Here is a 14,218-nt window from a genome sequence, read left to right as displayed (position 1 = left end):
GTTCTGCACGTGATCAGCTATATCAAGAATGCACCAACAACATCATATCACCACCAAAAGGATATAGACGTCGGTTGAACTTTGTTGAAAAAGAGCAATGGACTTGCAACACATCTCGCCATCTCGTGGACAATTTTCTATCGCCTGTCTGCCAGCATTGTGCTTGTTTGCCTATCATGTGCCAACTACCGGCAAAAAGCACCCAAAATGAACCAATCAGGTGCCTTCCGTTTTGGGGGAGGTCATCTGGGGCAGCTTTTTCTGAGACGAGCTGCTTCACTATGGTTTACGTTGACGTCCAGACCTGCAGCATTGAGAGAGATGCACGCACTGCAACGGTCATAGACTGCGTGTCCGGATTTTTGCTTTCAAAAAAAAAATTGCATTTTACGCAGTAGATATGTACATTGGGTCCGGTGGAGGGGCCTTGCCCTTACGGCCCATTTTCCCTTTCCAAACAACGCTCATCACATGTCCCATATGTCATGCCAGGGCCTCTAGAACAAGCTGCCGTCGTCGTCGTATCAGATCGTAGCGTGCTCTTCTCGCCTCTCGGTGGATGTGTTCGTCGTGGCCCGTGGGCGCGGGTCTCATCCACTCCTCCGAATCGTGTTCGAACTCGCGGCGCTCTATTGCTTGTTCTCAAAGTAGTTTTGCTGCTCAAACAGGTAGCCCTTGACGCGGGCGGTCTTGAGCAGCTGCAGATACCGTTCTGTCAACGTGTCAGCATTGTTCAGCATTGTCTCGGTTCGGCTACCTCGAACCCTCGCCAACGTGTCCCAGATCTTCCAAACGCACCTCTCAGATGGCCGCATTTCTCCAGGTGGTTGACGCCCTCCCGGTAGTAGCATTTGCTCATCTCCTCCCGCACCAGCCGGCCCATCATGACCTGCACCCACTGCTCGCGGATGATGGCGTCCTGCGCCTGCTTTAAGCGCTTGGTGTCATCGTAGTCGACACCGTCAAATGTCGGCGGCACCGTCGGCTTCTTGGCCAGGAACGAGGCCGACTCGGGGGTCGGCATTGCGGAATAGGAAAGAATGTGAGTGTGCGAGTGCGGGTAGTGTAGGAGAGAGTCGTTGTTGTGTCGACCGGGACCGCGTGGTGCGTACTGCGTAATAAAGTGGTGATAGTATTCGGTCAATGGAGTTCGAGTCCCCCGGCTCTAATTACCGGCCAAACGAGCGCACCTAAAAGCCAATGGCGGGCGCCGCAAAACCAAAATTGGATGCCTTGCAATCCAGGCCACAAGGAGCGTTGCGCCTTCCTCGTCGGCTCTCTCACCGCCTGGACCCACTTATGCCATGGCAAAGTAACCGACCAACCACGCTAATTATTTTGCAGAGAATTTTGCCGCCCAAAAAAAAGTTTTTGCTGGATAGCAGTTTGGTCCCTGTGCAGGGAAGGCAGGCCCGGTCGGTCGCTCCTCCTCCCCAATCTCCCATATAACAACCTGCCTTTTTCACCAGTTTTCTTCGTCTTCTCTCTCCCTCTCTCCTCTCTCCTCCTACATCCTATACACTATCTCTAAAACTCTTCTTTTTCCCCATACCCATTTCTCTGTATCCCCTCACCCATCTCTCCCAACACACACACTCATTCACAATGGGCAAGTCAAAGGAGACCAAGGTCAAGGCTGTTGCCGACCCGATCAAGAGCATCAAGAACGGCGGCGTCACCAAGCCGTCCAAGACGTCGGACGCCAAGTCCAAGAAGCTGGCAAAGGAGGTTGCCATCAAGGCCGTCAACGGCAAGAAGGAGAAGAAGGCCAAGAAGGTCGAGTCGGAGAGCGAGTCGGAGAGCGAGTCTGAGGACTCTGCCTCCAGCGACTCCGACTCGGACTCGGACTCGGACTCCGATTCGGAGGCTGAGGAGAAGCCCGCCGCCAAGGCCAAGGCCAACGGCAAGAAGCCCGCCAAGAAGGAGGAGTCTGAGTCCGAGTCTGAGTCGGATTCTGACGCCGACTCTGATTCTGACTCTGACGAGGAGGACGAAGACGAGGAGGAGGAGGAGGAGAAGCCCAAGGCCGAGAAGAAGGAGACCAAGGCTGACGTGAGTGACCCCAAGACATTGCTTTACCGACTCTTGCCTCCATACAGTATGCTAACAAACATTCTTGCAGTCCGACTCTGACACTGGCTCCGATTCTGACTCGGATGACTCGGACGACTCGGACGAGAGCGATTCGGACGAGGACGACGAGGACGACGAGGACGACGAGAAGACCGAGGAGCCCTCCAAGAAGCGCAAGGCGGACGACGAGGAGCCTGCCACCGCTAAGAAGGCCAAGACCGACGAGGTGGACGGCGAGGCTGCCGCCGCGCCCGAGGAGGGCAGCACCCTGTTCGCCGGCAACCTGGGCTGGAAGGTCGACGACAACCTGCTGTACGAGGAGTTCAAGGTCTGCGAGGGCCTGGTCAGCGCGCGCGTCATCACCGACCGCGAGATGCAGCGCTCGCGCGGCTTCGGCTACGTCGACTTTGACTCGGCCGCCAACGCCAAGGCTGCGTTTGAGAAGATGCAGGGCTACTTCATTGAGGGCCGCGAGCTCAAGCTCGACTTCTCCACGGCCCGCCCCAAGAACAACGACGGTGGCAACAACAACGCCGCGGCCGACCGTGCCAAGAAGTACGGCGACACCATCAGCCCCGAGAGCGACACCCTGTTTGTTGGCAACCTGCCGTTCCACGCCGACGAGGACACCGTCAATGCCTTCTTCTCCGACGTCGCCAACGTCAAGAGCCTGCGTCTGCCCACGGACATGTAAGTAACTTCCGCCCGCGCGTCATCGTACAACACGTACTAACAACTGCTTTTTTCAGGGAGTCTGGTCGCCCCAAGGGATTCGGCTACGTCTCGTTCTACTCGATTGAGGATGCCAAGAAGGCCTTCGAGCAGCTCAACGGCCAGGACTGCGCCGGCCGCAACGTCCGTCTGGACTACTCCACCCCCAAGCCCCGCAACGATTTTGGTGGCGGACGCGGCGGTGGTGGTCGTGGTGGCTTTGGTGGTCGCGGCGGTGGCCGCGGTGGTTTCGGTGACCGTGGTGGCCGCGGTGGCGGCCGCGGCGGCGGTCGTGGTGGTTTCGGCGGTGGCCGCGGCGGTAGCAGCGGCTTCCAGGGCAAGAAGACGACCTTCTAAGCGTGGAAGGATACCGTTGCGTTTTGGGGATGAGGGCATGGCGGACTGCCTGTCTGCCTTTCGTCTCTTTTCCCACTTCTCTTTTGGCGACATAGCGGCTTTAATTTCCCGAGGGATCGTTCGGATTTTCTGCGCACACACATATGTTGGGTATTGGCTAGGTTGGCTGTCGGTCTGGCTTTCTGTTCGGTATCCTCCCTTTCGAGGGGGGTGGACTGAACAGAAACGTCAGAGGCTCGTGAGAGAGGGTTTCGTGGGATTCCTTTATTGGGAGTGTCCCACGTCGCCGCGATACAACTGAGGGCTCGATCCGAAACTCTGTGGGCTTTGAAATTGTTTCTATTTTCCCATCCTTTGTGGATGCTGGTTAGGAAACACGATGATGACCTGATGACTGGTTTTTGGCTCTGCTTGGCTCCTGCTGGCTCCTACTTGTTGCTGCCGAGGAAGAAGAAAGAAAAGAAACAAAAGACAAAAAGCTCGCCGGAGAGAAGAGAAAATGTCTCTCTCCCGGACATGAGAGGGAACGGTGCCACGATTAGTACAACAAAAATGGTGATGGGTTCATATGGCAAAGTTTCTTATTCTTTTCTTTTTCGTCTTGGGGGCAATATTTCATTTTGATTGTTTGTTTGCGTGTGCTTCTGTGGGCTTCTGTGGGCTTCTTACTTTTTCATGACTTTTACTGCATACTGGGGGTCTCTCCTGAGGGCTCTACGATCCACCTCTCGTGCATTCTCTGGTGTATGGGAGGTGGGTTGTATCAAAAGAGGTACTTCTTTCTGTTCCAACTGGGATCGGTCACACTGTTCCGGGGCGTTGCAGGTCTGGTCTTCTTCGGAAGGCAGAACTGCCCGAGGCGATGAGGGCTGGGATGGGATGTGCAATGCATCTTGTCGCAGCCTTTCATTCGCCTCGATTTCGTGGGCTGGCAAGGCATTGGGGATTTACAAAAAGAGAACCGTCGCTGGCCTCTCTTCGAGTCGATTTTACGTGTCGCGCTGGTAAGTACACAAATGCAAAAGAAAAACAAAAGAAACAAAGAAACGTCTTTTCCTCTCCCTGTTTTCCACATCTCGCGTTCCCTCCTTTTTCCATTGTAATACCCTCATAGAAGAAAGACAAGAAAGCCGCAGAGACGCATCGGCGTTCAGGTCATAAAAGTTAATTTATTCATTATTGTCTTGAAAAAACGTCGTCGATGATGATCAAGCTCGGTGTGACCATGTATGAATTTCGTGAATATCGCCGTCGTTGAGCCTTGACGTTGACCCCATCTGACTGACCTTGCTATACGTATTTTCTTGATCATCCGGATGTAAAAATCTCATTATTCTTTTTGATGTGAGGAGTTTATTACAATAGTTAAAATAATTACAAATAATTAAATCGAGAACAAATAAAATCCGGAACAAATAATCCATACGCTTGACAATTTAAACAATTCAAACACCTTTTCAAATAGCCCCAGCTGTTACTTATAGATTTACCTCGACATTCGCCTCCAACATTGACATGCCTCTCTTACCAGGCTGTGCTTCCAAGTTCCCCTCACCACCCAACCTGAACCGTGACCGGACTCTCCTCACCAGGCGTAACGACGATTAGCTCACAGCTGGCGTCACGTCCAACTGTCTTTCTTGTACACTGACGGGGCCGCGTTGGATGTCTCGGCACGCCTTGCAAGCGCTTTGGTTCTCTGCGGTCATGATGAGAGTGTCCGTCTCTTTGATGCAGGATGCACTTACCGAGTTGCCCAGAGGGGCAACAAAGAAACGCTCATGCACCACTGAACCGTCCACCGCAGGGTGACAAGCGTGATCGACATGCAACTATGCCCGCCTACTGGTTTAGTGCTACTAAACGTATGAAAAGAAACGAGATTGGCAGAACGTCGACAAACAGTGACAACTGGAGATAGACCGTTGTTATCTCCCCGCTCCGGAAGGCGGTCAGCCACTGCCCAGCCATTGCCCTCGTGCTCTCACGCCTAAATTGCGCCTCACTAGTCGTTGTCCCTCTCTCCTGACGTAACAGAACCCCTATTGTCTGTTGGGCACGCGTAAACGGTGCAAAAACACGAGAGCAGCCGCTTAGCGCGCAGTGATAAGACCACAATGGCGACTGTTAAGTCAACATAGACGGCCCTCTAGGAAGACCGAAATGCGACCGGCGGGCCCTAGCCGACCGTTGAAGGCACACGACACACAAATATCAAAAGGCTGTGATTGGACAAGACCGTTCGCCTAGACCTCACCGCCGATAACCCAGTATCTAACATTGCCCTTTGTATTCGCAGCTCATGTCGCGGAGTTCTGGCTTTTTCCCGTATCAATCCCCAACGTCCCGGCTTCTTGCGTTTTTGCCCCCAACCTGACCATTGATCGACAGGGCGGTCTTCCCCTTTTGCCTCTGCTGTGTCCCCGTTCTCGCCGTATCTTTTTTCCCTCCATTTCTCTGCCACACAGCGCACCAGTTTGGAGGAAAGACAAAATAGCGGTGTTTTGCGGTCGCCGTCGCGAATACGGCGAAGTCGGAGGGACCAGTGGCCAGGAACAGAAGAGTCAGATTCGGGTTTTCAGCCGCCCAACTGTGTCTGTAAAGTATCAGATAGTATTCTCAGACTTTGTTTCGTCCCTTTTTTGAGGGCCCTTTTGAGTTGTCTATGAGAGTCTCGTGCTTCAGAGTGTCTCGCGGTGAATTGTAAAGTGACGTCCGAAAGTGGATTCTTTCCTGTTTCGGCCCAAATTTGTCTTGTTCGCCAAAACCGACAACCAACAGGCAGGAGCAACTGGTGACCAACAAACGAATTGTAGAAATAGCATCGCTCTATTAAGTCGTCTCAACTCACATTGAAGCTGAAAGGGGAAATTTGTGTGTCTGGCCGCAGTTGTACGAAAAAAGGGTCACCTGGGCATAGGAATAGGCACAGCCGCCGTGCAGCGACATGCGCCTCCGTGGGATGCGCCTGCATGCAGAGACAACTCCATTGTTCTGTCTGTCTTTGCTGCCCTTCGCTCCTTCTGTCGCCGTCTTCCACATTTGTTGCCCTTGGTCGCTCTTACGTTCTTTCGTTCTTTCTTTCAATCAAAGGGGCAGGGAAAGAGCGGACATCACCCCGTCTCCCCTTCGACCGCTCTTCTTGGCCTACTCTTTCCCCCGTTTTCTGTCGGTCAGTGGCCCCACTTGCCAGGGGCCCAGGCTGGCCCAGAGCCTGGCCCACAATATTCACCATGCGCTCTTTCCCCATATTGCCGCCACAGTGACTTCCCTTTGTGAGTGATACATGTCTTGTGATGTCTCCCCCGTCCCCAAAGAAGTCGTCTGCGGATGCTCGCCCCCTTCACTCATTCCCTTCACTGCTGCACATAACGACCGTCTCGGAACACCAGCACGACACGACACTGCCATTCCACCATCACCCGCATAAAAGGATCCGACATTGTATGCAGGCCATTGTTGTTTGTCGTCAGCGGTGTCTTGCATCGTCTTGCCTGGATGCATCGATGGCTTGTCGTCGCCTGTGTGGCCGCCCTGTTTTTGGACATGGACATGAGCCACTGCCGTTCGGCCAGGCCCATCGACCATAGACATAGACATTTGTCGGAGCAGCCTCACTTTTGATGCACAGCCAGCGTCGACGAACCGGTGAGTGTCTTTCTGGCTCTCTGCATACAACCCCCGTCTACCCCTCTCCGCCCCCAACCCACGTCCAACCATCACAAGTTCGATCAACAGCCTGCATCTCCGCTCTTTCGGCCTTTGTATTGTGCAGTGTTCTCGTCGTCTTGTTGGGGGGTGATCTTGCCCGCCCGTGGCCGTATTGTATCGTTGTATCGTCTTTTGCCACTAGTTCCGGATGGCCCGTTGGTCTTTGTTTTCTTACGCTTGTGTGTTCATGTCGTCGTTCCTTTTCGTCGTCTTGTTCCTGGCTTGCTGTTTTCATTTTAACCGTACTTCCGGGTTGTTCACAGAGACAGGATTCAAGGCCATGTCGTCTACTGCTGCGGCCGACCGACGTCCCAAGCCTTCTTCAGTTGAGCCGCCTGCACATTTCGCCTCACACGACCCCGAGTGCCATTTGCCATTCACGTTATTGGCTGCTCCGACCGTTCTCCGTCTTGGCTCTCTTCTGTCCACACCAGACGCCCCGCCCTCCTGGCGCCTATGTGGTCAAATGTCTCGAAACGTAATCTCCAACAATACGCGGCATCTTTTAGGGGTCCTTTTCTAGCGTCCCATCCGCACACACACAAAACGGCTCAAAGGCACAAAAAGGGTCCTGCCACACCTTCTGCCACGCTAACGGCGAGCACTAGCAGCGCCTAACTTTTAGGTTTCGCTTGTCAACATTCATACTTTGCTTTTAATTCCGAATAACCAACGTTCCTAGCCAGCGAGACCGGCCGTGTGCCTTCGTTTTTGTGCCTTCCTGCGACACTTGTGTGCCCTCTCTCCCTGCACGGAGCACTGGCGACCCCTGACCATGGATGACTGGGTGAGAAAAGTTAAACGGGTGCAGTCTAGTGGTGTTCGCTTGTCGAGCCTTGTCTGATTTTGCCTTTCGTCTGCCGACACTAGTGTTTTGTGTGAAGTGACTCTTGTCCAGCTGGTCAGCCTGCCGATAAGCAGCTGGTGCCTTTATCTTTCTTTTGCTCCTGTGGCTGTCTGTCATGCTTTCGTTCTTTTATTTTCTTGCTTCTCTGCTCTGTCCTTTTGTTTTATTCACTTCTTTCTTTTCTTACTTTTCTTTCCCTTCCCACTATTTTCACGTTTACACCTTCCGGTATTCTTTATCTCTTCAATCTTCTTCCTGTTGTTTATCCTCTCTTCCTTCTCTATTCTTCTAATAGCGTTGCCCTCGTTATCTCGATAGCTCTGGTCGTGTGCCACTATTTGTCTGTGCTCCTTTGTTCTTTTACCCTTTTGCTCTGCACATCTTTTGTATTTTCATTTCAGAACCTCTTTCCTCTCTACCTCTCCCTCCTTGCACATCATCCTTATACACAACCCTCGCAATGTATACGCGCAACCGTCGCCTCATACGGGACAGCGGCGACTCGTCCGACTCCGACTCGGACAACGATGTCGAGGTTCAAAAAGCCCGCCGCCGCTGGGCCGCCCGCGGTGCACCCGCTGCCGATACGGCCACCACAGAAAAGAAGAAGAAAAAGAAGAAGCTGCTTCCACAAGAATCCATCGACAAAGTCTGGGAACGCTTCTCCCAAAAACGCTTCAGCAAAGCCATGACCGTCCTGCCCTTTGCCCCCGTTGCGCCCTCGCCGCTCTCTGAACGCGCCAACGAACTGCTGAGCGTCGGCTACGAGCGCGCCGCCGAGGAGTGCCGCCGCAAAGTCAAAAAGATCATCCAGGAGTGCCGCCGCGTCAACATGCGCTACCGTGATCCGGGCTGGGACATTGACTGGGACCTCAAGATGGCCAAGGGCCACTGTCTCAACAGCCTCGGCAACACTAGCTTCGACGTATCACTCAAAAACATGTTGAGCATCGGCGCCACGGTGCCCAAGGCCGTCAAGCGCGTGCATGAGATCTTTGAGAAGCCGACCTTTATGTCGACCGTAAGCGGCAGCGACGTCAAGCAGGGCGGCCTGGGCGACTGCTGGTTTATTTCGTGTGTCAGCGGCCTGGCCAATGTGCCTGGCGGTCTGCAGCGCTCCTGTGTGGCCTACGATACAAGTAAGACCCACCCGACCCCCACGGCGCACTTCCATGTAGTCGTTCTCCTGATCTTCTCGCACAGCTCACCGCTCACCGCTCGCCGTTTACCGTTCACCGTTCATTCGATCTTGATCGCTAACAATTGCAGAAATCGGTATTTATGGATTCGTTTTCTATCGAGGTGCGTTGTCCCCATAAATTGTCTTATCGTCCTACTTCTCCACTTCTTCACTTACACTAACTATTGTGTCTTAGACGGCGAGTGGATCTACTCCATCATCGACGACAAACTCTACCTCACCTCTCCCTCTTGGGACTCCCCCAGCTTTCAGCGCGACCTGCTCCAACAAATCGACCAGGACGACATTGAGCGCGTCTACCGCAAAACCTACCAGACCGGCTCCAAGGCCCTCTTCTTTGCCCAGAACAAGGACCAGAACGAGACATGGCTGCCCCTCATGGAAAAGGCCTATGCCAAGGCCCACGGCGACTACGACAGTCTGACGGGCGGCTGGATCGGCGAGGGTCTTGAGGATTTGACGGGTGGCGTCACCACGGAGCTTCTCATGTCTGATATTTTCGACACGGACAGCTTCTGGGACAACGAGTTGAGCCGCGTAAACGAGGAGTTCTTGTTTGGCTGCACCACGGGCCTGCTCGATGGCGGCTACGGCAACCGCGACGGCATCACCGAGGGCCATGCCTACAACATTATGGAGGCCAAGACCCTCAAGAATGGCACCCGTCTTTTGAAGCTGCGCAACCCCTGGGGTAAAGTAAAGGCCGGCACCTGGGAGGGCGCCTGGTCTGACGGTTCCAAAGAGTGGACCACCGAGGCCAAAGAGGAAGTCGGCCACAACTTTGGCAGCGACTCCACTTTCTGGATCTCTTATGAAGACTTTATGCTCAAGTTCCAGAATGTCGACCGCACGCGCCTTTTCCGCGACCCAGACTGGCTCTGCTGCCAGCGCTGGATCGGCGTCGACGTGCCCTGGAAGACGAGCTACAACGAAAAGTTCCACATCAAGCTCACCAAGGAGTCGCCCCTCGTCTTGGTCCTCTCCCAGCTCGACTCCCGCTACTTCCACGGCCTCGACGGCCAGTACTACTTCCGACTCCACTTCCGCCTCCACGAGCAGGACCGCCCCGGCGCCGAAGACTACATAGTCCGCTCCCACGGCAATTACCTGATGGATCGTTCTGTGAGTGTCGAACTCCCGTGCCTAGAGCCCGGCAACTATTCTGTATTTTTGTCGGTGATTGCCGAGCGCGAGTCCAGGACCCTGTCGGTCGAAGACGTCGTCAAGAACGAGCTCAAGAAACGCGTCGAAAACGAAAAGCTCGCTCAAGTCGGCCAGGCATACGACCTCGCCCACAGCAAAGCCGCCGCCCACCTCGAAGAACTGGCCAAGCTGCGCAAGAAGTCTGACCAGGTCAAGGCCTCGGACGAGCGGAAGCGCGAGCGCCGCAAGGACTGGGCCAAGCGCCACCTGCTCAAGGACATTCAGAAACGCCAGCAAAAGAAGAATGACGAAAAGGCCAAGAAACGCGCGGCGGAGAAGGAAGAGGAGAGCAAGAAGAAGGATGCGGAGAAGGCTGCCGAACAAAAGAAGAAGGACGAGACTGCGGCCGAAGAAAAGAAACAGGCCGAAGAGGCCAAGTCCAAGGACAAAGAGGTCCAGACCGAGGTCAAGGACAAGAAGGACGCCGAGGCGGCTACCGAGACCGTCACAAAGGAGGGCAAGGACACGAGTGAGAAGAAGGATGCCGAAACAACGGCCGAGCCTGCCGCTGAGGCCACAAAGGAAGTCACCACAGAGTCCACGGAGACTACCGTGCAGGCTGAACTTGCTGCGTCCGCTGCTTCCGTTACATCAGCGTCGAACACGGCTGCCACCAACCAGGCCGCCGCTGATGAGTTCATCTCCGTGTCCACGTCCGGTGTCAGCACTCCGCAAAAGACGCCTCTCGACACGCCCAAGAGCGAGATCATCACTGAGCCGTTGCTTGATGCTGCGGGTGGTGAGCTAGTTCTTGTGCCTCCCGTGACGGAGGCGACGTCGGCCCAGACGACTACCAACGGGGCAGGCGTCAAGACCGATGAAAATTCAAAAGACAAGCCCGCCGATACGCCCGCCGGGAAGTCGGACGAAAAGGGCGAGACCAAATCTGACATGAAAGACGAGGCTATACCAGAGGAGAAATCCCAGACGACGGCTGAGAAGTCAGATGGGAAATCAGAAGGGAAGACTGACGAAATTGTGGGTGACAAGGCCGATTCCAAGCCCGAAGAAAAGCCGGCAAAGAAGGGCAAGGGCAACGACGGCAAGAAGAAGGCAGGAAAGGGCAAGGGGAAGAAGGCCGACAAGAGCGGAGACGAGTCTTCTGTGTCTAAATCTTCCTCTTCCGGTTCAGAAGGCTCATCCTCTGGATCCGCTTCAGGTTCCGCTTCTGATGTCAAGAAGCCCAAGGCGCTCAGGAAAGCCTCCCCCCCGCCACCTCCCCAACCACATCCGGCTGTCGTAGACGACTCGTCCGATAGTCCTCTCGAAGACTGGGAGGAGTGGTACTCAAGCGACGACCTGTCTACCAAGGCCTCTCGAGCCGCGGCTGCTGCCGCCGCCACTACAACCACCACTGCCGTCGCCAAGGATGACGAGTCCTCCGAGGACGAAAAGGACCCGGCGCCGTGGAACGCCATCTGCATCGTGGGCATTCGCGTCTACTCCAAGGACGAGAACCTCGAGCTGCGGGTCGTTATGGAGGGCGGCGACCTGGCCGAGGGCGGCATGGGCGAGCGCGGCGAGCAAGACCTGGACAATGCGCAAGCCAATGCGGGCGGCCAGCGCGTGCGCAAGGATGAGCTGACGTCGTATGAGACGGAGCGAGACGAGAAGGCCAGCAACAAGGACAAGAAGAAGAACAAGGAGTCCAAGGGCAACGAGACAGACGCCACCGAAAAGGCGGTCGATAAGGCCACTGACAAGTCCGACTCGACGGTGGACAAAGCGTCTACCGAGAAGGAAGCCGCCATGGACAGCAAGCCCGGCGAGACGACTACCGCCCAGTCGGACGAGAAGACGGCGGAGGATACGCCCGCCGGCGGTGACACTGCCAAGCCGTCTACGGACGGCGAGAAGCAAAATGAGGCTACACCTGCTCCCGCTGTCGAAGAAGGCTTTGGCCTTGCCCAGTACAACACCATTGTGCAAAAAGACGACGAGGAGTTCAAGGAGGCTTCGGCTCCAGTCAGTCAGCACTAAACCTGACGCGCTGCTACCCACTGCCACTGCCACCATGACTGTCGACTGTTGACGACACCATGATGTGGGTTTAACTGGCATTTCAAGGCTGCGTTTATGATGCGTGATGCTCGCTCTGAACGAGCTGCACACCACGACATGTTCAATATCATATTATTTATGCTGTCACGCACCAATAGAAAGCGTGTATTCGGCTACGATTTTGTGTCTTCTATCTCTTTTTGGTTTACATTTCTGGATCTCAGAGCCAGCGAACATCATCGCTCACATCTTTGTTGTTTTGAAAAAATTGTACTTATGGATACCTTCATTTTTTGTCTGCTAGCCTCAACTCCATCTTCATTCCGTCTAGAGACTCCCCTTATTGCGCACGAAATAAATTAATTTGAGCAAACTTTGACAAAGAAACGCCCGAGATTGTCCAATTACCCATTTAGCAGATCAGCAAGAAAAGCTTAGTTGGAAGTGAGGTGAGGGTTTGCCGAGCCGATGACGGAATTCTAGAACGGCAAATCCTGCCCTCGCAAGCTTTTTATTTCTCCGCTTCTCCGCCTCTTCCATTGCTCTTGTGTAAATGACGAGTCCAAATACCAACAATTTTGTTGGCCGCTGATGATGGTCTATATATTGGCCGTAGTCGCCCTCAAGATTGTTCATTCATCTCCCCTTCATCTAAGACATCTCAGCCGAGAATCAACAAGGGCTGTCCAGTAGAAAACGGTAGAGGACGATGACGACGGGCGAGCCCAAATATAGTGTTGCATTATAGGTCTGTGAGCGGCAGATGCAACGACATTTGTTCCTCGCCTACACTGTCTCTGTTTTCCCACGCCGAACCCACCTGGGTTGCGTATCTTGTCCTGCGAGGAACGAGGAGCCGAGTGGTCTATTTAAAGATCTGTCCTTAATTTTGACGGGGCCAATGTCACAGCTGTTCAACAGACGCCTCTTAATACCGGCTCTTGGCACCTTCAAGAGCTTGTTAGTTTTGGTTCAGTGCATCGCTCATCCAGACAGAGGATTTTTTTCCATCCGGTCCAAACGCGTCCTCTCGCCCTCGTTGAAAAGATGCATCTTCCGCTCGTCTTGGCTGTTGTCGGTGCCGCCGCGTCCGCGTCGGCCACGCTCAAGATTGCCAGCGCACTGAGCGTGATTGAATACACACCCGAGCTCTGGGCGATCCGGCAGGCCTCGTCAGCCTCGTCCGGGGGCGCGTCGTCGGTTGGGACCATCACCAACGGCGGTGTGGCCAACATTGTGTCGGACACCTCCATCGACCTCGCCGCCAACGCCGAGACCCAGGCCCTACGCCAGTTTGCCACCCACAAGAAGCTGCGCATCATCTACACCGTGGCCGAAGTGGCCTACCGCTTGGTGGCGCGGTCTGCGTCCGCCACGACTGTTGCGGACCTCAAAGGGAAACGCATCGGCACCATTCCGGGCACGTCGGCCGCGTACTTTGTCGAGCGGCTGCTGCAGGACGTGGGGGGGCTCGGCCCCAGCGACTACACCGTGGTCAACGGCGGCATTTGCATGGCGGCCCCGTGTGGGGCGGGCACGCTGCCGTATATGCTGGCCCACGGCACCATTGACGCCGCGGGCATGTGGGAGCCGACGATGCAGCTGGTGCTGGACGCGCTCTCGACGGCCGCGGTGCCGCACACCGTGTTCCAGAACGGGTCTGTGTACAGCGAGGTGTTCAATCTGCACAGCACGTCGGACAAACTGGCAGATCCTGCGAAGCGCAAAGAAATTGTGGCGTTCCTGAAGCTACTGGATAAGGCAGAAGCGCAGTTTGGCGCCGCTCGCGGCCCATCGGACGCGATTGTGTCGCTGGTCGCGTCGTCGGTGTTGGGCCTGGCGGGGAACACGTCCCTGGTCAGGGCGGTCTGGCCGGTGCACACGTGGACGGGCGACCTGCATGCAGACAAGGTGCTCGATGTTCTGGTAAAGGAGGACGCGTGGGTGGCACGGATCGACCGGCGGACCGCGATGAGCCGCGACACATTGTCGACGCTGATTGATGCGAGCGTCTTGGCTGAGGCGAGACAGGGGTAAAATATGTTGTGATGGGTTATTGCTTCCAAGTAAAAAGGGTTTCAAAAATTACGTCCAATGTATTAAATCTCGAGTAT

The 14,218-nt window shown here is 54.9% G+C and overlaps 6 protein-coding genes across 6 annotated transcripts; 3 read left to right on the top strand and 3 right to left on the bottom strand.

Moving 5' to 3' along the window:
• Positions 1-629: 629 nt before the first annotated feature.
• Positions 630-1,024, bottom strand: SPSK_02828 (NADH:ubiquinone oxidoreductase 12.3kD subunit; the record flags this gene model as incomplete). Its single annotated transcript, XM_016729691.1, has 2 exons — positions 630-712; positions 799-1,024. The coding sequence occupies 2 exons, from the start codon at positions 1,022-1,024 to the stop codon at positions 630-632; spliced, it is 309 nt and encodes a 102-aa protein (XP_016589411.1).
• Positions 1,025-1,605: 581 nt separating this feature from the next.
• On the top strand, positions 1,606-3,141 carry SPSK_02454 (nucleolin; the record flags this gene model as incomplete). Its single annotated transcript, XM_016729325.1, has 3 exons — positions 1,606-2,052; positions 2,123-2,763; positions 2,823-3,141. 3 exons carry the CDS (start codon positions 1,606-1,608, stop codon positions 3,139-3,141), a joined length of 1,407 nt encoding a protein of 468 aa, XP_016589410.1.
• A 3,228-nt stretch (positions 3,142-6,369) lies between these two features.
• Positions 6,370-6,741, bottom strand: SPSK_10484 (uncharacterized protein; the record flags this gene model as incomplete). Its single annotated transcript, XM_016736878.1, has 1 exon — positions 6,370-6,741. The coding sequence occupies one exon, from the start codon at positions 6,739-6,741 to the stop codon at positions 6,370-6,372; it is 372 nt and encodes a 123-aa protein (XP_016589409.1).
• Positions 6,742-6,826: 85 nt separating this feature from the next.
• On the bottom strand, positions 6,827-7,087 carry SPSK_10491 (uncharacterized protein; the record flags this gene model as incomplete). The annotated part of the gene is made up of 1 exon (XM_016736885.1): positions 6,827-7,087. The coding sequence occupies one exon, from the start codon at positions 7,085-7,087 to the stop codon at positions 6,827-6,829; it is 261 nt and encodes an 86-aa protein (XP_016589408.1).
• A 1,072-nt stretch (positions 7,088-8,159) lies between these two features.
• Positions 8,160-12,083, top strand: SPSK_02165 (uncharacterized protein; the record flags this gene model as incomplete). Its single annotated transcript, XM_016729042.1, has 3 exons — positions 8,160-8,838; positions 8,969-9,001; positions 9,076-12,083. The coding sequence occupies 3 exons, from the start codon at positions 8,160-8,162 to the stop codon at positions 12,081-12,083; spliced, it is 3,720 nt and encodes a 1,239-aa protein (XP_016589407.1).
• A 1,068-nt stretch (positions 12,084-13,151) lies between these two features.
• SPSK_02651 (sulfonate/nitrate/taurine transport system substrate-binding protein) lies at positions 13,152-14,141 on the top strand (the record flags this gene model as incomplete). Its single annotated transcript, XM_016729519.1, has 1 exon — positions 13,152-14,141. The coding sequence occupies one exon, from the start codon at positions 13,152-13,154 to the stop codon at positions 14,139-14,141; it is 990 nt and encodes a 329-aa protein (XP_016589406.1).
• Positions 14,142-14,218: the final 77 nt, after the last annotated feature.

Source organism: Sporothrix schenckii, assembly GCF_000961545.1.
Source record: "Sporothrix schenckii 1099-18 chromosome Unknown Cont43, whole genome shotgun sequence".
NCBI lineage: Eukaryota > Fungi > Ascomycota > Sordariomycetes > Ophiostomatales > Ophiostomataceae > Sporothrix > Sporothrix schenckii.
Note: the sequence above shows the minus strand (reverse complement) of the source record. Positions and strands in the feature narration are given on the sequence as shown.